We start from the raw sequence: 24,094 nt of genomic DNA on the forward strand, positions 1-24,094 counted from the left end.
GCAGTCAAATATTAGATCAGCATAATGCTTTTATTGTCTATCTGTCTTCCCCTTCTCTCATCAACTCCTTTTGTTAAATACCTTCAGATTCAGAGCAGAGATAAGAAGCTCCATTAGGGCCTCTGGATGATGATAAAGTCATCCCTGACTTTGTTTTTCAGCTTTAGACTGCGTTTGCTTTGCAATTGCTCTCATCCCGACAGTGGTTGGGATCTTAGATATCACAAACTATAAATAACAGCCACATGTACTTCCCAAGGAAATTAAATAACAGCTAAAACAGTGCTGCAGTTTCTTACTCTAAACGTCATTTGATTTGTCATTCTTCTTTGTTACATGTTGTGTATTTTGAGTAAATTTGGAACATTTAGGGACCTAAAGAATCTGATGCAATGTGGCTTACGCTGCCTGTGCTAAGTGTGAAGCTGAATTCCTCAATGTAGAAAGGGAGCAAGAGGAATGATGAGCCATAGTATATCCATGTAGAGGTGGGCTGTTTGGGGAATTAAATTCAGGTGGGCTGAGGGATTATGAGCCTAAGGAAGAAAGAGAAATGAGCAGGCAAGAAAACAGAGCTAGGAGGACAACAAACTAGAGCATAAGCAACTTGGAGGGAAAAAAATTGATCGTATAGGGGGAAAAAGCTGAAAACCCACTAATACCCTAAAACAGGTTGGGTAAATGTTAAAGATAATAGAAGGGCATGATATATCAGAGGGCGAGTTAAAATCAGACAATGGAGCAATAGAAAGAAGAGGGGCAAGTGAAGAGGAATGCACATAAAGACAGCAAGAGAAAAGAAGATGCTGCTTCAGACTAAAAACAATAGTAGCTGTTTGTGAGGAAAAGAGAAAATGGAACAAGGAATTGGAGCAGAAGGATCTAATAGGATGACTTAAAGTTCAAGAAGAAAGAACAATATTGGAGAAAAAAATCTAATGCTAGTATTTTGTTGTGCTTTTTTTCTCTCGTTTTTTTTTCTCTCCTTTACAGATGCTATGCAGCTATGTATGAGGAAGAGATTGGCCAAATAATTTTTTTGCCATGAGTGACCTATGTAGTGTCACTGGCATTTCTCTTTCAGTGAACGTTATTTTTAAAAATGTGTATGCTTCAGTAAAGAGCATAATCACTTCAGTCTTTGTGAGTAGTGGCTGAGGAAAAGGGTTAAAACACAAGAATTAAATTAAATTAAATTAAAAATTGGAAGCATACCAACAAAACTGGGAAAATAATTTGTTTGCCAGAAACCTACCTGGAAAGAGAAGCAGTATTTCTTCCCTTTCCAAGCGTACCTGCAATCAGCCCACTAATCTCTTGAGCAAGCCATTCAAATTCCAGACAGCTACAGGGAATGTCACAAGGATGTCTCTGCTTTATTTGTTTGTTGCAGGAAATTAGATTATCTGAGCACCTGTGCTGAACTTATACCAATGACTGCAGGTAGTGTGATTATTATTGCAGTAGTCTCAGTTGTAATCTTGGTTGTTATGTAATTGATAAACTGTTGTAAATATGTCTGTTTTATCCTACACTGGATAAAATGTTGCATATATTAATATAAATTTATTTCATTAGTAACACTGTATGCTACTTCTTTCATTCATGTTTACACTTCAGTTTAGGTAGGTCTTTCTTGAAGAGATTCCTTTGCTAAGTTTGCTTTTTATCAGCTCCTGTCCAGTTACTTAGAGTAGTTACATGTTTCCACCAGCAGGAGTTTAATATTCTTTTATTAAGAACATGAAAATAAATACTGCAATAATGCAAAGCTTACTTAGCACTACTGTATTTTAGTAATTACTTGCATAGCCTAGGATAGCCTGCTCCTGATAAGCATTGTCACAGGTTGGAACAAATTCAGCCTAAGGATTAGCCAAACCAGAGCCTTTTCTGTGATAGAGGCTAACAGCAAATGCTTAGCAAAAGAATATAATAGGGCAAAAGTGAACTGGTATTTTCTTTGGTATATTAGTGGACTGCTAATTAAGTAGGAAAGTACTTGCACAGAATGTTCTGCATGTCAGAAGGGTTACTAAGTACAAGAATACCCAAGCTCAGAAAATTCCAGGAAGTTTGTGCCTGAATTAGGCAGTGGTATGCTCATGTTCTCTGGTTTGTGCTTCAACACTTTACATTATTATTCAGCTTTTGTTTTACATCAAGGACTATTTCTGGTTTTGTGGCTTTTCCGACCAGCTGCTTCTGCAGGCAGTAAGTGTTGGTGTCTGTAATCAAGTCTACTCATATAGCCTCTTGTAATAAGAACTATGTGGGGATAACTGAGATTTGCTAATACAGGTTTTTTTTCTTTCTAGTTTCTTGCCTTAGTGTGCCATGGTCACTGAAACCATCCTGGTGGGATGGCCAGCATCATAGCTCAAAAACTATTATTCCAATGTAGGCACAAAATTTCACTTTGTGGAGATATTTTGTTGTCTAAAAATATAATCAGTTCATTAATCAGGAATATGATTTATGTAAGTCCTTGGTGAGAACATCCCCTTGACACTGGCAGATTTTGTGTCCAGGACTTCTTTTGTTGCTCTATTTTTCTTCCTTCCAGCAGTTTCGTGCAACCCCTTCTAATTCCATTCAAAAGAAAACACCCCAAGTGATGCATCTTAGGTTTTAGACATCCAAGTGTTAATTCACAGTCTTAACTCCTCTCATTTAATGTTTTGAGGGTTTTATTCGTCTTGCTAAGTAAGCAATTATATCACCAGCCCATTCTCCATTTCAATTATGTGCATTTTGCAGCAAAAGGAAAACTTACAGTACTTAAAGTTTTGACAGCTAGCTTTTGAGAAAGAAAACAATAAAGTGGTCACTACGTCTTCTATATAGAGAAGAACCACTCTGTATCTAGAACAAAAAGATACAGATTAGCCTTGTGAGGCTGATAAGGATTGTCCAGCTGGCTATAGGAGTTTTTATTTTCTTCATAATTTCACAACCATATATCAGTCATGTATAACTGATAAGCCAGTGTTGAGCTCAGCCTCATCTTTTTCAGCCCAAACAAAATTCATCAATAATTTTGCAGAGCCATTTTAGAAAGGAAATTTTACTGTACTTCACAAAGTGCAATAGAGTACTCAGCTTAGCAGTACTAGATAGCTCTAGCCACGTAAGTACAGAGAAAGAATGAAAAATGTTTTCTCAAGTTATAAAGAACCAGATTCATAACCATCCGTCACTCGCCTGGGCAAGTTGCTGATAAACTCCACAGAAAAATAACAAACAGCGTATCTCTGTATCTTGGCTGGTGAAAATGAGATTCTTTCTCTGATTGATGTTAGCGGAGAGGCTTGTAAAAATGCATTTCCAGCTGATTAGTTCAGAAAGTGTCAATCTCATGCAGTTTTATGACCTGCAGACTATACTCCAGATGTACATTTCCTTTCTATAAACTAACAAAGATGAATGACGAAATTTGAGCGTGTCTTTGGCAGCTGCACCAGATATTGCCTGGGAGACCATACAGAAATAGAAAACCCCACAACTATGCTTTTAACCATCAGTACCCTCAGCTTTGACACTGATCCAGGCTTCTAGAGTTAAAACCAGCAAGGGAAGTCAGTACTTCAGCTTGGAAAGAAGTTCATATTGTACAAGAGTTAGACTAGAAAATCACAAGAGTCAGAAGACTATTTGAGGTTGGAAAGACCTCTAGAAATCATCTTATCCCACCCAGGCTCAAAGCAGAGTCAACTAGAGTACGTTGCCATGTCCAGTTGGGTTCTGAGTATCTCCAAGGATGGAGATTCCACAACTTCCCCAGGCAACCTGCTTCTATGTCCAACCACTTTCTCAATAAAATTTTTTTTTCTGATGTTTAGACAGAATTCCTTTTTTTTTTCAGACTGTGCCCATTGTCTCTTGTCCTTTTGCTGGTCCAAGCCTGCCACACAGACCTCCAGGTGTGGCCTCACTAGTGCTGAGCAGAGGGAAAGGATCATCCCCTTTGACCAGCAGGGAGGCAACACTCCTACTAAATGCACCCCAGGATGTCATTGGCACCTTCTTTGCTTCAAGTGCATGTTGCTGGTTCATGTTCAATTTGATGTCCACCAGGACTTCTAAACCCTTCTTCACAAAGGTGCCTTGCAGCCAGTTGTCCCCCAGCATGTGTTGGTGCAGGGCCTTGTTCCTCCCCAGGTGAAAGACTTTACACTTCTCTTTGTGGAACTGCATGAGGGTTCTGTCCGACCATTTCTCCAGTATTTTGAGTTCTATCTTGAATGGCAACATGACCCTCTAGCATATCTTCATACCAGGAAAAATCAAGGTTTTTTTATTCTCTTAAGAAAATTTAAACTTTGATAGTCTTAATGATGACTTTTTTATCCGTTTTATTTACCTGAACTGACTTCCATGTCAGCCAAGTCAAATAAGAATTGTAGATGTGCAAAAGAATAGAAATCCTAGTCCTTTGCTATTTTGTCAGTCCTCTAACTGATCCACGTAGCACAGCAATCTTTAGAGGGGTGCCTTTAGAAGATCTCTGTTTACTTACACTCTTTCAACATATGACTGAACAAAAATGGATTTATATTTTTCCCTTCAGAAAGAAGTTTTACTCTAAAGCTAGATTCTTTTGTGAGAGAAGCAGCCATGCATGAGCTTCCTCCAAGTGCTGCACTAGTATGTTTTTTGGTTTAGAGCAGCAAGCTACCTTCCTCTCTAAATGGAATAATAAAATGTTTGAACTATTTCAGTCTTGCTGTTCTTTAGGGGAAACAATTAGCAGCTATGTGATACCACATTACATTCACCCAGAAACTTTCCGTAACTGACATTTCCAGGTTCATTTTCCTTGTGGTTCTATTTACAGCAAATTAGTAGTTATCAATTTGATCTTGATTTTAATCTTTCACCAAATTAGATTTCCAGTTTTGTGGCAGATCTAATGCTCGTTTTATGAGAGTATTTCATCACATAAGCATAAAACCACCCACGTGTTTAAATCTTGTTTATACTGGCCAGCATTCCCCACCAGTTCATTCAGAATATATAAAATCTAAATGTTAAATACAGATATTGTTCTCTCATACATTTTTATGCAAAATAGTTGTGGAAATTGCCTTTGCCACTAGGAATAAAATCTTTCTGCCAAGGTATAAAGGTATCTACCTTGATAAATGTGAAATATTTAAATCTACTTGCAGCACAGATATGCTAAAAGACTTCAGGAAAACAGCACAGTGGAGTTCCTTGTTTCTTTTCTCTAGCAAGCCAAATAACCCCAGATAAAAGCTACTTATACCAACCTAAAATGTTTAATATTTATAAGTTGACAGTGTATGCAGAGCCTGAGTGCCTTCATTTTCTGGTTTGTTCAGCATGTTTTTAGAAAAGTATCAAATAAATAGGTTTAATTTATACATGATAGTTAGAGTAATCAGCTTGCATGGATTTCCATGATGGTTTAAGAACTCAGTGGAAACAAACTCTTTTCTTAATTGAAAGTGAATTCACTACAATTTTAATTCTTGGTATTCTTTCATATTACATAAGTTTTTTAATCTCTTTGGTGGCTGATCCAGTCACACGCAAAGGGGCAGGAGGAAGGGTTTGTTCATTTGTGTGACTTTCTGCCAACAGATGGGCTAGCTGACTGCATGGATCCTGACTGCTGTTTGCAGAGTTCTTGCCAAAACCAGCCTTATTGTCGTGGACTACCTGATCCCCAAGATATTATCAGTCAAAGCCAACAGTCACCCTCTCAGCAAGCTGCCAAAGCATTTTATGACCGGATCAGTTTTCTAATTGGAGCAGACAGCACTCATGTCATACCTGGGGAAAGTCCTTTTAATAAGAGGTAAGAATGACTTGTCATCTACTCCTGAATACCAAAGAAATTGAAGAGTGTGTGAGTTTCATGTTTAAGAAAAGATCCACTGTGACTGTGTATTTCATGGTGTGGTCTTTTAGCAGAGACTTTTTTTCTTTATCTGTCAAGTTGCTTATTTTGTGCAAACTTTATTTCCTGTAAAATTCAAATTGCCAGTAGGTTGCAGAAGGTACTTGCTTGTATTCTAACATGGCCCTTCATTAGTGATTAACTAAATCTTTATTTAACCAGTTGATTTGGGCTAGCACAGTTGGAAATACATCAGAGCTATGAAAACACTTAAGAAGGAAAAGCAAAGCTGTGCTTCTTAAACAGAGCTCACAAATAACATAAATTATGAATTAATGTAATAGAACTGTTAAGTGCATGATAGTATAATTGCATAAACTATTTGGTGCTCTACAAAAATAAACGAGTAACAGGAAACAGGTGTCTGGGATCTCACTGAGTGAAGGGAGATGATTTACTCCAGAACTACTGCGCTTGCAGTAATTTCACAGCATTAATGTGTTTGGGCACAGCAGTTGATTAAAAGTTGTTGCACAAATGTTCCTTATTGCTCTTTTACATTTTTGTACTTCATAGTCCCTGCAGTTTTACAGATTGCTTTGATACTAATTGAGAAGTATGTTGTTCTTTAAGTGTCTGCCAGAGGTATGATTTGCAGTGGGGAAAGTCTAGAGTTTATAAGTTCTTAAAATTCTTAAGTGAATTTCTGGTCTTAGTACTCGGTGCAGTCAAACTGAACCCAACTAAACTCTATAATATTGAAAGAAAATTATTATCTGTACACATCGAGGCAATTGTTTATACAGTGTAAATTATGTGAACTCATAAAAGGGTCAGAATCTCAGGAATGTTTTTTTAATGGTAGTTAATATCATGTAGAGATGTGTCTCTGCGTGTTCCCATACCGGTTTATATTCATCCAAAAGAGAATGAAAAAAAAAATCTGTAATTTGGTGCTGCATTTTTTTCACAGCCTTGCATCCGTTATAAGGGGCCAAGTATTAACAGCTGATGGAACACCACTCATAGGAGTCAATGTTTCCTTCCTGCACTATCCAGACTATGGATATACAATCACTCGCCAAGATGGAATGTAAGTTCCCTTTCAAGCACTTTTACATAATAATGACTGCAATGATGTTATCACAGAATCATAGAATGGTTTGGGTTGGAAGGCACCTTCAAGATTATATAGTTCCAACCCCCCTGCATGGGTAGGGAGACCAGGTTGCTCAAGGCCCCATCCATCCTGGTCTTGAACACTTCCAGGGAAGGGGCAGCCGCAGCCTCCTTGGGCAACCTGTTCCAGCATCTCACCATCCTCAAATTAAAGAATTTCTTCCTAATGTCTAACCTAAACCTCCCCTCTTCAAGTCTGAAACCGTTTCTTCTTGTCCTCTCACTGTACACATATAAAAAGCCCTACCCCAACTTTCTTGTAGGCCCCCTTCAGATACTGGAAGGCTGCTATAAGGTCATCTCAGAGCCTCCTTTTCTCCAGGCTGAACAACCCCAAACTCTCTCAGCCTGCCTTCATAGGGGAGGTGATCCAGCCCTCTGATCATTTTAGTGGCTCTCCTCTGGAAATGCTCCAGGAGTTCTGTGTTCTTCTTATGTTTGGAAACTCAGAACTTATGTTTGGAACTCAGTACTGGACACAGTACTCCATGTGGGGTCTCACAAGAGCAGAGGGGGAGAATCACCTCCCTCAACAGGCTGTCTGTGCTTCTTTTGATGCAGCCCAGGACCTGGTTGGTCTTCTGGGCTGCAAGAATACACTGATGGCTCATGTTGAGCTTCTGGTCCACCATCACCCCCAAGTCCTTCTCCTCGGGGCTGTCCTCAATCCTTTCTCCTCCCAACCTGTATTCGTGCATGGGATTTCCTCAACCCAGGTGCAGAGCCTTGCACTTGGCCTTGTAGAACTTCATGTTACTGAAGAGCTGCTTGTAAAAGTAAGATAATAATGAAATAAAGGGAATAAAAGACACCAAAACAGTGATTGACCAAAGTTGTACTTTATGCATTCTTTGGATGTAAAACATGAAGATTATATACTTTAGGAGATAAAGAGCTTGCCTACTTTACAGTATCCCAAACTCTCCATTTTTCTAGTGCAGTATTATGTAATTTAGTTGATTTCTCCCAAGTCCCTAGTCAAACCATTCTGCCTTCAGAGCAGTACAATGGAATGATGTATCTACCCAATAAATGGAGGCTGTGCATGGCTTTGGGAATCTGCTGACTGGCCCTGTTGGCATTTTTTCCTAGGTTTGATTTGGTGGCGAATGGTGGTGCCTCTCTGACTCTGGTGTTTGAGCGGTCACCTTTCCTGACACAGTATCACACAGTATGGATTCCCTGGAATGTCTTTTATGTTATGGATACCCTGGTTATGAAGAAGGAAGAGAATGACATTCCCAGTTGTGATCTAAGTGGATTTGTAAGGCCAAACCCTGTTATTGTGTCATCCCCTTTATCCACCTTCTTCAAAATTTCTCCTGAAGACAGTCCTATCATCCCAGAGACACAGGTAAATCATGCTTCAAATAAATAGCATTTTATCACAGGCTAGTCCTAAGTACTAAGAGTAAAAACTACTGTTGAAAATAAATAATTCTAAGTGCTAAGAATTTGCAAAAAGGGATTATTTTCAGACCAATTTATTTATTTTATGGGATGATTTTTAACATTGCGTCTGAAAAAAAAGGTAAGAAAACTTGGCATATACCAGTGACTGGTTTTATATTTGCTTGCATCATTTAATTTACATAATGTTTTCAGCAATCAGGCACTGACCCATCAAAATGGACACACTATAGTACATCTGACCTTTTTTGACTGCTTTCTTATTTGACCTGCAGCTCAGACACTGAAAAGAGAAAGCTTTTCCACTATGTTTTTCCACTATGTCTGAAATACCCATACAGTTCAATTTACTGTTTTTGTCTTAATAAATAATGTGACACTCAGATTTTATAAACTATTATAACTTTCTGTAGCACTGAGGACAGGCACTTACAAGCCAGTGTACTGTGTGCTAGTCTGCTTCTTCAGGTCTCTTGATACCAAAAGTGAAAATTAACATCAAAACCTTGTTTTAAAGGGAAAAAGCTGTGGCTGGAATGTTTTTTTCTGCACTACAGATGTATTAAATTTCTCCATCTCAAATGACTAATCACTAATATAGTCTTCCTCAGTTCTTAAAGCTGAGTTTCCTTTCAAGACGTAGTATTTATCTCACTAAGCATTTCTGATAAAACTTTTTCTAATGAATCGTCACTCCACGTGCCTCCCTCTTTCTCTTCTCTGCTACCCTCTCCTCTCTCTCTGCCTTCTCTCCCTCTCCTTGTCTCTCTCTCTCTCTCTTCCTTTTTTTTCTCTCCACCACCTCTGTAATCTCATAATTACATGGAGCACTCTTTTTCCCATCACTCAAAAATACCTTTGTCTCTCCAAGGGAAACGTAGAAAATGGATTCATATGTTTTCATGCAGAACTCTTAAGAACAAAACCATTAATTTGTTCATGGTAGGAGAAGGTTTAAAATAGAGATGTAAGAAAATGACTACTAAATTCTCATACAAATCCAGACTGTGCTAGAAAATTGTTGGGTTTGTCCTCACTATCATTTCTGTGCCTTTGATAGTGGCAAGGCAATTAAAAGAAAGTATTTGTAAAACACAGTACACTGAAAAACAGCTCTCATTTACTTGTTTTGGCAACAGATGGTGGAGTCAGTTGCTGAAGTGATGGAAAATGGCTTAGATAGATGGAGTATAATTCAAAAGAAAGGTAATAATAGAAGAATGTAATAAAATATGTCTTTTTAAAGAACTCTTGTAATGTCTATGTAAACATGTCGTTTCATGAGCGTGTGGGACTAATGAAGTCTGAACTTCTATGACTTTTCACCTATTACATTTGGCCTTTTTCTCATGGGAGCACCAACCTGACTATATCTTCCTCACCTGAACCCTTCTTTTTATAAACCCTAAAGGAAATTAATTGTCCTTAAAAATTTCTGCTGTTATTACAAATGTGGTTGAAATTGGCTACCAGGTTCCGAAGTTGTGAGGTGAGAGGTCTGACAGGCAGGACTGTTTGGTCGAGTTGATTTCCCTAAAAAAACAGCCAGAAGGAAAGACCATATTATAAGTATATGCTAGGCACTTGGTGTTGATGGCTTATTAGTGACAAGGTAAAAAAGTGCTGTTGTTATGTATGCAAAAATCTAATTCCAGTACTGTGTAAAAAAGAAAAAAAAAAAAAGCAACCAAACATCATGGAATAGTTTCTTCTGTATTTTCTGTTCATCATACATCTAACCCCCCACTTTGGTGAGTGGGATCTGCAGCGCTGTGCCTAGGATGTTGAGGTTTCTTTTAGAAACGCACAATGCTCAACAGTCTTTTCTCCCCAAAAAATCAGTACTCTGATAAAAGATGGGCAGAACCAGAATCTGCAGAATTTTGCATAAGAAAGGGGGAATGCCAGTTTAATTTGTGGTAGGCTGAATGAAGGCAAAGAGGAAGAAACTGTTTACCATGTTTCTTCAGTCAGTATCAGTCCCCCTGTTTGTGTGGTGTGACAGGGCTCACTGTCACAGACTAGAGGAGAAAATGGTGTGCTGCTGTAATCATCATCCCTTGAAGTGCTTCATCATCCCTTGTAGAGAACATTTCCAGAATAGTGTATGTAGCAGCTTATGAATCCCAAATTGATCAGAGGAAGAATTAAAAACTGTATCAAAGAAGCAACACAAAAGAAAACAGAGAAAAGAAAGCACGCAAGGGGAAAGAACAGATACAGTGAGTAAAAAGATAATCACAGACTCAACAGATCATTACTCAAGATGGATGACAATAAATAATATGTTAACTTGATTTGGACTGTTTAGGCATGGCTTTATCTACTTTTAGTTGCAAGTTAGCACACTCTGCCTAGACTTAACTAGCTGAGAGTGATCAGTGTGGAACAAACAGTAAATCACCTGCAGAGGGAGATCAGGTTAAGGTGGAGCTGCCTATATGTGTTAGGTAATATTGTTGCTGTCCTTTCCCTAATATTATAAGTGTCTATTTCTTGCAGAAACCCATGTGAGTCACAATGAGCCATTCTGAAATTGAGTTTTTGAGTCTTTCCTTCTCCTAAGCTTCTGTCATCCACTGTTACATATGCTTGCAAGATGCCTTCTGCAGGTCCTGAGCATCTTTTTTATGTCACCTCAGGTGTGTGGGAGAATGAAGGCTGAAAGGTTTTCCTTCAAATTGTTCAAGGTTACACACTTTTTTTTCCCTCTCTCTCACTACTGACACTACTATTCAGCAGAAGTTTGCAAAATTTATTTGCCTAGAATAGCTCAGGGTAAAGTACAAGCTTCAGTGACATAATAAAACTGATTGCTTTTAACTTCAGGGTGGCCAGTTTTTCAGCAGAGAAATTGACCCATTTTATCATTTAAACCAGCAGTGTAATAGAATGTGTAGATATTCCAGTATTACATGGATGCTTCATCCTAGCTTCACATAGCTAAAATATTCAGAACTTCAAGTTTTGTACTAATTAAAAATTGAGATTACTCTTAGAGCCAAATATCTCTATTTATGTGTCCTTGGTTTCCATCATATTATCAAATTTTCTGGTTTTCTTCTCTTTTGCTTTTTGTTCGAAACTTTATATACACCTCTTCATTTATTTTATTATTCTATGGACATTTTTTTCAGCTTTTTACACTTGTATGGTGTTTTCCTATCCTTCTTTGTGGTATCTCAGCGATGTTTTAGGTTTAGAAAAAAAAAAACAAGTCTTTTTTTCTCCTTTCCCCCTTTGCATTTCTTCACAAGTTAATTTAAAAACCTCTTTTTTTGTTTTTTGTTTTAAATAAGGAATAGATTTATCATCTTGAAATGAAGTTTCAGCTTCTACTTAAAGAAGTATAACTTTTCTACTCCTTGGTCTCAGTTTTTGTGTCATAGCAGTAGCTGCCAATATGTCCCTGTATTTAAAAATGCCATCGTTACCACTCTCAAACCAAGATAATGCTATATTTTAATGCAGCAGTTCAGCTGTTATTTCTGGGCAAAGAAACCTTTTTTGACATTCAGACTAAACTTTGCACTCATTTGTGAAATTTGTTTTCAAATCCTCTATTGAAGTTGCTCATTTTGCCAAAAACTCTCACGGCAGTGCAGCAGGCCTTTTTCCCCCTAATTGAATTAAATTCCTCATTCAGGGTTCTTAATACCATCAGAGCATGTCATCTGAATTATATTATGTTTTGGAGCAGGGTAGCATTCCAGAGCCTGGACATCTGGCCACAAGACACAAGAAGCCCTGTGCAGTTCATGTGACTCCATTGCCAGCTTGAACCCTTAGGACAAAAAAACTGTCTTTGTGAAAATTGAGGTGACCCTTACTTCAGTCCTGTAGGTTAAATATTATATATCTGTCCTTCTGAGTAACTTGATCATCCATAAAAAAAATGTCAGCCATTAGAATTTGGTGGTTGGGCTATCACTCAGTGCCCTAAGGCTATCAGCTTTTTTGAAGGTAGTAGTTTGATATTGTATCTGGAAGAGGTAAAGTACAGACAACTTGGTTGTGTTGGCAGCTCCTGATGTGCCGTTTATACCCAGTGACTTTCCTGATTGCTTTACTATTGATGTGTTGTCATGGCTCTCTTAGGATGCTCTCTGCTGTGCCTGATGATTTAAGTTTTTGGTTTAATATTAAACTGTTTAATTTTCTTTGTAATGATTGATTCTGAGAGAGAAATTGAGATGTGTAACCTTACCTCTATATTTCTAAAGTTCTCAAGAAGATAAGGGAAGTTTCATGGACAGAAGGAGGTATCGAGTCAGATTTCTAGCACGTTTTTGAGGCTTCTGCAGAAACTAATAATAGGGGTTCAGGTTTTGTTTTAAACCTCACTGAGAACTGCATGAGTGTCCTAGTTTCTAATTTGATAGTAATCCAAATACACAGTGGAATTTCTTGGAAATTGAAACTTCAAGGTGTCCTCTTTATTGTCTGTTATCTCAGCCAAGAGTACTGTAAGACCACCTAAGTGTTTAACACTCCTCTTCCACAGTTGCAGTTGTAAAAGAAGCTATGGTCATAACAGGAGACCAGTGAAGTCCACTAAATTGTGTCCTATTACAAGTGTATTATTTCTTTTTCTCGTTTAGAGACCTCCATCTGTTAGACTGGCTTTAGTGTGCAGTATATGAGAGTCCTGCTGATGTCTTGAGGAGGAATTTGTCTTTTGTTCCGAGGTGGTTTGTGATTTTCCTTCAAAGTCTTACAAAAGGAATATGTTCACAATCACTTATCTCTCTAGGGAGAGGGAATTTTATTGGTGTAGAAAAGATTTGCTTGTTTTCTGGATTAGATACTGTACTTGTATTGGACTGAGGAACAGCAGACTAGATTTACAAACAGAAATTATACCATTGTCACCTCCTTCCAAGTGATAGTACTGCTTGTCATTTCTTCTCAGAGGTTGCAGGTTCTTGGTGGAGAAAATGAAAACATTTGAAGAATAGGAATTGGGAATTTTTAAATCTGTACTTAATTTGTCTAATATCTTCCAATTCTTTCTTTACTTCCTACAGCCCTATTATAGTCTTACTGCAGAAGACTTGCATACCTACATATATAAGATGTAAAAACTGTTAGTGCCAGACTAGGAGTCAAAATACTATTTTTATTTTTATTTTTTTGTTACTGTTATTGGGAAGGAAATGGATGTAATACCATGTAAACCTTTATTTTCCATCAAAATATAGAGGATACCATAGCACTTGTTGCCCTCCTCAAAAGCATAAACCACATTATTTGACCCTATTCTACACATACAGTCAGTTGTTTAAGGGCACTGTCCAAGGATTTCTCTAGCATAGAGAGCTAACTTAGCTCTTTTTTAGTAGCCAGCTTTTGATGCCACTGGAGTCTCAAGCCTAGTAATTGTGACAGTGTTCTCACTGAAATCTCCTTTCCACTAATAGTAATGTTTGTTCTTCAGATTTCAGGACTAGGAGACAAGAAAGTAAAATAAAAATTTACCAAATTTACCACCCCAGGAGTGCTCCTTTGACACCACCAGGGCTTTGGGCTTGTGCTTCAGCATCCTTTGCTCTGCCTTCCCACCAAAGAACCATTATACTTATAAATGTATCTAGATAGTTTTGTCTTGTTTTTGCAATCAGCTGGGATAGTTGATATTCAGCTGTTCACCTGAGGTGTTGGCTGTGTATGTCCTGACTGTGGTATGGGGCAGTATAGGCTGTCTTTGTCCACTTTATTCAGAAACCTTTCACATCCATCTATCACCTATAAAAACTCCTCAGCTCTGAGATAAAGCTAAGATGGAGAGGGGCAGGAACCTTTTAAAAATAAAATTGAATCATTGCACCTCTCTGAAATGAGAAAGTGGTGAGCTGTTGTCTGAGTAGTGAATATTGATCAAGAAATATGGAAAAGCTTTCCCTGAGGCATCCCACTTATCTATCTTTGAAATAAATGGAAGAATGCTCTGGTTTAAAGTATTTACAATCCACAGGTAATGCGAATAATAAACCAGCTAAAAGTCCTTTCTTCTCCTACAGGAACAATTAGGCTGCCTAACCAAAATCTGAAGCTCTATGGTCCTCAGAGGCTCTACTGCTTTTATTGCATATCCATAGTTGGGATTCAGATGCAGCATAGGAAGGGGCTGTTTTCACTTAGATGAAAGATGCTTCTTTGGTTCTTTTGCAAAAAGCAGTTGGAAATATTTTCCCTCTCCTGCATGCATCCTTTACCCCCATGAAAATAAGTGAGAGATCTTTGAAAAACTTCAGCAGAAATTATCAACTAAGCAACTTCAGTATTACAAATAATTTAGACTTTGCTTTTCATAAAAAGGTGAAATGTTACTTATTTACATACTTTAAATTTATTATTAAATGAAGGACAGATTTAGATAATACTTCCTAATGGATTGTCATGTACCATCATGTCAGGCCTTCTTTTATGATAGGTACATTGTTCTGTTTAATTTCAAAGTGATTAAAAAAACCCTATTTTTTTCTTGCCAATGCATAGGTACTTCATGAAGAAACAACAATACCAGGAACTGATTTGAAGTTATCATACTTAAGCTCCAGGGCTCCAGGATATAAATCTGTTCTGAAGATTACTATGACCCAATCTGTTATACCATTTAATTTAATGAAGGTTCATCTTATGGTGGCAGTGGTGGGAAGACTTTTCCAAAAATGGTTCCCCGCATCCCCAAATCTGGCTTACACTTTCATATGGGATAAAACTGATGCATACAACCAGAGAGTCTATGGATTATCTGAAGCTGTTGGTATGTGTGTTATGGAAATTTTTACCATTGTCTTGAAAATACAGAAGCACAGCTTCTGTAGAAAATGTTTAGCAGAATAAGATGAGAAATAACAGATATTAAAATATATTAGAAAATACTAATCTAAACTTTGAATTATAGGGAAAAATTCCTTCAAAAAGAAAAAGAGATTACAGTCATTTTCTGCTTCTACATTCTTCCCCATTGAAGTAACTCTCAGCCTGACAATGCAGTATGGGATTTAGTCTGCACAGGCCTTGAATTTAAGAGCACAATAGAGTCTGACATACTTCACAACATGGTTTTCTTATACTGTTATTTTAATAACCCAGAATTGCTTTTTAAAGGATTTTGGAATTCTAGGTAGTATTTTCAATACATTTAAGGAAGCCATAGGACTTTCCAGGTAGGCTGGGATAGCAGAAAAAAAGTACTTAAAGTAACTCACATTCTTTAAACATTTCTTCTGAACAAGATCCTATACTTAATGAGGAAATTTACTGTCTTTTCAGTGTCTGTAGGTTATGAGTATGAGTCTTGCTTGGACCTAACCCTCTGGGAAAAGCGGACTGCCATTTTGCAAGGTTATGAACTGGATGCTTCCAACATGGGTGGCTGGACACTGGATAAACATCATGTATTGGATGTTCAGAATGGTAAAGTGTTAATTTCCATCTTATTAATACTCAGTGGCCGTGCCACTGAGTATTTTATTTTAGGTATATTATTTTAACTTTTCAAGTGTTTGCTTTCTTATTAAAAAAAAAAAAAAAAAGGAAATTATGGAATGTTTTGCATATTGTAAATGGTTTGAGTTTTACAGTGTTTGTCATGTTTCTTCATCCTATAAATGATTTCACATTAGTAATTTCATCTGACAGTGTCAGTCTGTGTTAGATAATGCTTAACCCAACCCAAAATGTTGAAATTGTCTTTAAAAATTGAGCATTCCAAAGGAGGCACTCCTATCTATATTGCTGTATCTAAAGCAATTGTATGTGTCAACAGTGTTACTGAGATTAGCTGGTTGAATGTTAACATCATCTTGAACAATGTTTTCACTTCCATTTTCCAGGATGAGTGAACATTAAACCTCAATAAGAGACATTCTGGCCCAACCAAGAGCTGATGTTAAATCCCTCATTTGTACAGGAGATGTTCCCCTTCACGTCACAGTATCCCCAGCCCCAACACAGCTGCTCGTGGGGGCAGTTAGCACATGGGTACCATCTCAACTAGAGGATGAGCACTCACACTCTTCTCCCCTTTAAGCCCTTCCCTGAGGTCATTCCTCCCTGAGATGCTCTGGTTGACTCCATACACAGCAAGTGACAAATGATGCTGCCTTGAGTCAGCGGGGGCATTTGTGCCCCTTGTTTCAGAACAGAGTCCAGACACTAGTGAGTGAGTCTTTCTTAATGTCAGTGAAAGGATGAGAACCCATGCACTTTTATAAGAACTATGACTTGGTACCAAGGTAAATCTGTCTGGTGGGCTACTCAGCCACTGTCTGTAGGGTGCCATGCTAAGGAGGTAATCTGGAGAAATGGGCTGAAAGCCTGTAAGCAAGCTGAAATAAACAGAGTTGCATGGTTCAAGGCACTGAATTTTTATGCAAGGGAGGACTCCTGAAGTAATTGATCAGGAAGAATGTCACTTCTGCAGTGCCTTGTGTCCCTTCGACTTCTCCCACTAGTACATGAGCTTATTTTAGTGGGATGCGATAATCGCCACCTTAAGCATTGCTTCTGACTGGTAGAAAAATAAGGCAACCAAATTAAGGGAAACGGTGTCATTGTAACTAATTTAAAGTGTAAAGAAAAAAAAATAAAACCTGTACAATTACTGTAAGGTAATCCATCTGAAAATGTAAAGAGTGATCATTCTATGCGCATATAAAAGATGGGTTCTGTTCACACCGTAAATGGTGGCTTTAAATTATGGTCAAGAGTACCTCTGACAAGTAACGACTTTTCAAAGTGTTGTGTGTCTAACTGAATAAACAAAGTGGAGAGTTGTAATGACAAGGTGGATCATCTGGAGAAATTTATCCAGAAGAGTGCAGACAGTGTTTGTACGGACTACAGTAAATAGTCTAATGTACATCTTCAAGTCTGTGATAATAGAGGAGAAATGTGAAGGACCAATTTTTCAAGGTAATGACTGAATAAATCAGGTGCAATAGTTCACTATGCTGACTTTTAGAATTCCTCTGATGAAAATTATAGAACTCAGGCAAAATTATGGTGCCACGATTGTCATAAATGATGCAGTCATAGGAGAGGGGATTTTGTATACTGTTAATGCATTCTGGCTTTAACTATTCATGAAAAATATGTTCTCCCTCTTTTGATTTAGATAACTTATTTAGATTACTTGCCATTAGGTTTCCATAAACAATTTTCATACTTTCTGATTTTATCATGTATATTGATTTTACATTTATAATCTCCTAAATTTCATAGCATTAAAAATGTAGTGAAGACACCTAGAGCATTTAAAGACCAAAACAAAATATTTTTTCTCATATCGCTCAGTATGAACGAAGAGTGAATTTTTGGGTGTGGGGAGAGAAAGAGGAATATATCTAGAATTTCTTTTATGCATCTCAAAAGAGAAATTTATCCCTAGGCCCTAACCTGCCTCTGAAATTCTGGGCATACAATCAATAAAGCACCTCTCACTCAAAGTGACATGTGCTTTATGTGGGTGATACCACAGAAAGACATATTGTGACTTAGAGGTATAACCATACTAGCTGACCATTTGCACTGTACACCTCAATGGATTCATTGAGAAGTATAATAATAAGGGTTCCAGCAAAATTTTAACACTCTGAAAATTTACACTTTTTTCTCCTGAGACTGAAGGTTTAACATGAAGCCTGCATTTTCCTTCTCAGATTTCCTATGGAAGCTATAAGGAACAAAAATACTGCTGGCACATTGCTTTGTCTTCACAAAATTATTGTTCCTTTCATGCTTCAAAGCAGAATTAAGTTTAAGAGGCAAGTTGGCCTAGCACCACATTTTTTTTTTTGTTGTTTTGACATTTTTAATAACTGCCTATAACTGCAGACATGGTATTGAGGCAGGCTTTGTTGCCAGAGGTACATTTTTATTGTGAGCTGAGTAAAGAGTCTTTTATAATGTAAAATTGAGGCAATCTCCAACTTTTTGCACTAGCTCTTTAATTAATATTTACAATTCGCAGCAGTAATCCATTTAAGATTACATTTGACATCATATTCATTACTTGTTATAGTAGGACTTTGGAAACGCAATTTGCAAATATAATTCTTTTCTTTTTTATAATATATGTACATTTAGAATTTCATTCATTTCCTGGGAATTTGAAAATGGAAAGGATTCAAGAACACAGACCTTGATTTCATTCAGTGTACCTTGCATTTCCTTCATCAGGACAATTTCTATTCTGAATTATAACTATTAAAATTATTAGCATTTCAAAATAAGAATGACTGAAAAATTGCCTGGTTTTTAAGTGCTAGCTTATTTAGTGTTTTTACTACATGTTGTGGACAAGATAATTTAATGCTTTCTATATGTTTTAGTGTTTCTGTGACTTAAATATAATTAGAAACGCTATAATGAAGTTCTGTTACTTGTGGTGGCAAAATATGGGGATGAAACAATTAAAAGCCCATAAAACTCTATTAATCAACCGAAAGAGACTGGGACACTGACATATCATTTTATGTGCACACATTCAAAGTTTTTTATAAAGTGTTTATTTTGTGGTTTTTCTATTATCTGCCAGGAATCCTCTACAAAGGAAACGGTGAAAATCAGTTTATATCTCAGCAGCCCCCAGTTGTTAGTAGCATTATGGGCAACGGCAGACGGCGCAGCATCTCCTGTCCAAGTTGTAATGGTCAAGCTGATGGTAATAAATTACTGGCCCCAGTTGCCTTAGCTTGTGGGATAGATGGCAGTCTGTACGTGGGAGATTTCAACTATGTTCGGCGGATATTCCCATCTGGAAATGTAACTAGTGTTCTGGAGCTAAGGTATGTTTTTCTCTCATCTTGGACTCTTGGAGTTGTGAATTACTGTGACAGACTAACGTATGAAATAGATTTCTGACGTTGTGTAAGTTAGTCTCCAAATGCAAAACAAGGTGATTCTGAAGTTTGTAATAAATTTGAAAAAGTATTTAAAACTGAAGTGAAAAATTTCACCCTCGTATTGTACCCGTGGAAATCAAAACAGTGCTGGTGTAATCTACCCAAAGTAATTATTCTGTGCATTTAAGAGTTAACCTATATAGTCAATATTACTGCAAAAAAGACTGTCAGTCACCACTTCACTAATGATAGATGTAAATGTTGCCTTCTTTTCATCTTTTAACATCCTTTCTGTATGTTTTTCTAATAATGTTTTTCTGTTCTTTTTTACTTGCTCCCACCAAGAAATAAAGATTTTAGACATAGGTAAGCATTCCTTAAGGAAGATTTATATTTTTCTAACTGTTCTTCTTTCTTTCTTAACAAATGAATGCTTATAATGGAGAAGTCATTCCTGAGATGTATTATTAGAAAAGAGGAGTATTTTTCAAAAATAATGAGTTCATATGTTTTAGTTATGTCAGCTGTCAGACTGTATCATCCTTTCAGATACGAGTTCCTCTTTTCTCATCACTCTCTGTCCACAGGCAGGTTTCTTTTTATGTTTGTGTGTGCCCTCCTTTGCTGTCCCTTCATCTCTGCTCACTCCTTTTCCTTGCTGGCAGCAGTTTTGCTGATCCTATCAAAACTCAGTCATTAATCAGATACCCCAAATACAATGAGAAAGGCATGAGTAATAAAATCACAAAAGGATGGAGTTCATTTCAGTAGCCTTTTAATGCTGAGTGTTTTCAGGCTTATATTTAACAGATCTGTTTCTTTAAAGGTGAATTTCTATTAATGAAAGTTGAAATTGTCCCATAATAACACAACACCAGGAGTTAAGAGTCTAAAGAACACCAAGTTTTGCAAGACTCATCATAAAAACAATAGCAATCAGAAGGATTGTAGTCCAGCTTTCATCTGTCTGGGCATCACTATAATAGTGGCAAGAGCAAGAGAGAAGATGGATGGGTGATGGATGCTTAGAATTTCTTTGCCACAGCATCCATTGCTGATAAGGAGACAAAAACAGAGTTACTCTAAAATATTGTTGGCTACATGAAACCACTCAACACTTTGTGGTAGAACTGCTGTGCATAGGACTTGGCAGCTCTGCTGTTCCCTTTCGCTCCTTTTCTGCTGCCAATCGTGTTCCTTCCTTGTTTTTAAACAAATTCAAGAGAGTCCCATCTCAGTCCCCCCCCCCTTTTTTTTTTTAATTCACTCTGTTGAAGTGGGGCTTATGTTTTAAAAAAAATTTTTCAAACTGAAAAAAAAACCCAACCCACAACTAAGTAAGGTGTTTGCATTGGCACTGATGATTGGAATTGGGAGCTGATACACAGTCTAGCTGATTTTATGTTATTTTCCAAGTGCAACTCAGAGGCTGTCTTTTCTACTTGGTAATTTTAGGTTTTCACTATTGCATTTAATTTGCATGTGTTCCACTACTTTTAAAAGAATTATTCCCTTATGGTATCACAGAATTGTGATTGCAGCTGGATTTGTCTTGGCAAATATATGCAATACAGAATAATACTCAAAATGAGAACTTAGAAGGGACTAATAGGATGAAGGAATGGATGCCTATGAATTAGTGTAACAGCATTTTCACGGGCCCTTGCAGCAGCTGTGAAGTGGTATTTTCTCCTGAGGCAGAAGGAGACACAGAATACCATGGCAAACAGGCTCGGCGGGAGTGGTTGTGGAGTCAGTGAGCAGGAGGCGTGGAGCCCACTGTGCAGTTGGACACGGTCTACTACAAGTTTGAGTGTTCCTCCCATAACACATTTTCCCAGTGTCCACTAAGCCTTAGGGCTTTGCTGCCCAGGGCATTCCTAAACCAAGGGTGAATGGCATGTTAATATGCTTAATATCCCCTGGCAGCTTCTTATTTATGAATGTAGCTGATTTTTATGTAACACATGTAAACTTTTAGGATCCCCAGCTTAAGGACACACCATGAGACCAAATAGCTTCCTTTGCCTCTGTGAAGTCATTCAGAGCCCATGACTCTGAAATGTGGAGGAGATACCTATTTAAATTGAGGTTTGGAAAACAGCCCTCAACAGGACACTTTGCAATTACTAGGTATCATCAAAACTTTAAAAATTCACCAAAATATTAATTCCCTGAGCAAAACTAATGAACAAGTCTAAATACTAGTTCAAATCTATTATCTATTCAAGCATTTGACTCTCCTTGCCTATAAACACAGTGCTTCAGCCCAGAGACTGATGTGTCTCCCACCTCAAGGAGCCCGTACTCTAAATTAGAGAGACAACACGGATCAAATTTATCCTTTCGTGTGCCAGTGACCTAGCATTTTTTCAATCTCAAAGCTGGACTGATGTCTTTATACACACTGCTGCCTGTGGGTGATTAATGCTGATAGGCATTCACGGAAGAAGTAATTTTTAGAAGGACTTTGAAGACAGGGAGGTCATTTGTAGGCTATGGCGGGATCCCAAGTCTGTAGAGAGCTAGAATAAAAGTTTAGCAAAACATAAAAGCAGTTTTGAGGATATATCATTTAGAAGGCATAGAGTGTATGGGAGAGAGAGGTACTGAAGCAAGAAGAGTGTTTTTCAAAAATTTGTGCATGGAAGGTAATGCAGGTGATTTGGCAGATGAAGAATTTGAAGATTGATAAGCAAGATAAAATTATGCAATGGGAGACAGATCATCACAGCTCTGTGTGTGTATTTGTGCACGTGTGTGTGCACTTCAGATTTGAAGTCTTGTTACTGGTATTTGGCATGCACAGGACAAGTTAATTTGTAGTCGTTTGTCTTCACATGAGCCAAGTTGGTTATTCAGAGCTACTGACAGCCATTATGTAATACTGAATGAGTCAAGAAGTGACTGACTGTGGATTTTACTTCGTGTTTGTTATTATTGGTAGAAGGCAGAAGCTTAATATTATTTCAAGCTACAATGAAAGAGAACAAACTGTTAGGCTTTCCTGCTGCTGGTTGCTTATTCCTGAACTATTTTTGAGATCTGCATGGCATGCATAGATGTTTTCTGGCTAGAAAACAAGCATGGTTTTCACTGGAAGTGAAGGAAGCAAGTTGTGTCTTGCTCCTATGAATTAATGTGGGTTTCTTTTCTATCAACTAAAGCTACCTCAGCTTTTTAACCTTCACTTGAAAAGGAAAGCTGAAGTTGAGCCTGTTATACTATCTCAGAAGGGAGCCATTAGACATCTCTGTATGACAAAGTGAAGAGTTTATACTGATTCAGTAATAATATCCTATTCAGTCCCAAACTTTGAGTTTGTTCTTTTTAATAACATGAGAAAATATTCTTAAATTATCAGATGTGTTTTATTGCTTTAATGAGGGTACAGTACTTGCTATGAGAACTCACCCCAAATAAGAAAAGCTTCTTAATTTTCATTGGAATTAATTAAAATATAGCATTTTTTTCATAGTTATGAAGAAAACATCTTTTTCAGATATTTTTATAAAGAAATAATTGTTACACATAAATTCTTTAGTTCTTGATTTGATTACTTTTTATTCTAACATTTGGAAAATACGATTGAGGCAATATTAGATGCATCTAAGGGAAGTACTTTAATTTAGATTTTGGTAGTATAAGAGCGGACTTTATTTTAAGTTACAATGAAATAAAATGTAACTGCACATTTCACAATTTGCACTTTGTTTATATTTGAAGTGTCTGCAAAGTTTCTTAAAGACCGAAGTAATCATGGAAATGGGTACAATTTAATTTGGAGTCTGTAGAGGTATAAATCATCTCTGTATAAATTAAGGTTTCAGAAATATCTTTATTTAGCACATTGGCAATAATTGATTTCTAAGAGACAGAAATTCAAAGTGAGTCTACTACATTCATTTCAGACATGGTATACAATACTCAGCTCTATAGCAGAGCATTATAAGAGGTGCTAATCACTGTGTATTTGATTTCATTACTCTGCTTCACTTGGTTTCTTCATTCTGAACCAACATGTTAAAAGTCTTAAAACCAAAGAAAGTCCTATTTATGCAACACATTTTTTTCTGTGTTTTTGTAATTGGATAGCTATAAAAATCTGTCCCTGCTAAAAGGCATAATTTGTTCACAAGTAGTTCCTGTTGGTCTCTTGCTGCTTTTTCCAAGTGGCAGCACATAAAAATGTGGTACATTAGCACAGTTGTGTATTTACAAAATGTGAAGTATCGTATTCTGCGAACAGATGTTTGGCTATCACCAAGACTGGTAGATCTGTTTAGGCAGCACTTTTGCAAACATCAGAAGTGGGACTGACTGTTCTGATGCTCTGATTCAATCCATTAGGAGAGCCTCTGAAATTACATCCTCTATTTACATGACCTTATTTCAGCTCTTCACGCAATAAGTAAGGTCAGGAATCCTGGCTGCAGTGGGTTAAGTTTCTACATCATAATATATCAACCAAAAAAGGTAGTCTCCAGGGCTGCTTTTTCACCAGCAGGGGAGAAAAGACAGTAATTCTCAATTATGTGGCACCAGTGGAGAGACAAAATGTATGTTTCTGGAAAAATGGTTAGTGATATATATTTCCACTGTAATAAAGACTGTGTTGGCATAGTTAGTGGTTTTGTGCCAATGTGTACAGCTATTTGAAATATGACTCTGTGTTAAGGAGAACAGAAAGCTCGGCTCAGTGCTCTGGTGGAAAAGATGACATTTCCTAATACATTAAATCATGCGTAGCACATCTTTGAAAGCAGTGGATTAAACAAATACTTGT

The 24,094-nt window shown here is 37.3% G+C and overlaps 1 protein-coding gene and 1 long non-coding RNA gene across 17 annotated transcripts in view; one reads left to right on the forward strand and one right to left on the reverse strand.

Annotated features, from left to right (window-relative positions):
• TENM3 (teneurin transmembrane protein 3) overlaps positions 1 to 24,094 on the forward strand; it is a 403,572-nt gene that overhangs the window by 342,253 nt on the left and 37,225 nt on the right. For 11 of the 15 annotated variants that reach the window (XM_071743228.1, XM_071743231.1, XM_071743233.1 and 8 more), the window contains 7 exons: positions 5,608 to 5,824; positions 6,840 to 6,959; positions 8,138 to 8,399; positions 14,954 to 15,221; positions 15,734 to 15,877; positions 19,002 to 19,251; positions 19,654 to 19,674. In XM_071743228.1, the coding sequence (XP_071599329.1) occupies positions 5,608 to 5,824; positions 6,840 to 6,959; positions 8,138 to 8,399; positions 14,954 to 15,221; positions 15,734 to 15,877; positions 19,002 to 19,251; positions 19,654 to 19,674 (1,282 nt within the window). The remainder of the gene's footprint in view (positions 1 to 5,607; positions 5,825 to 6,839; positions 6,960 to 8,137; positions 8,400 to 14,953; positions 15,222 to 15,733; positions 15,878 to 19,001; positions 19,252 to 19,653; positions 19,675 to 24,094) is intronic. The other 4 variants (XM_071743230.1, XM_071743232.1, XM_071743243.1 and 1 more) reach the window with 1 other exon arrangement.
• LOC139795934 (uncharacterized) overlaps positions 20,067 to 24,094 on the reverse strand; it is a 46,566-nt gene continuing 42,538 nt past the window's right edge. For both annotated transcript variants that reach the window (XR_011725761.1, XR_011725760.1), the window contains one exon: positions 20,067 to 21,823. This is a non-coding gene — a long non-coding RNA (uncharacterized lncRNA). The remainder of the gene's footprint in view (positions 21,824 to 24,094) is intronic.

Source organism: Heliangelus exortis, chromosome 4 (genome assembly GCF_036169615.1).
Source record: "Heliangelus exortis chromosome 4, bHelExo1.hap1, whole genome shotgun sequence".
Taxonomy (NCBI): domain Eukaryota; kingdom Metazoa; phylum Chordata; class Aves; order Apodiformes; family Trochilidae; genus Heliangelus; species Heliangelus exortis.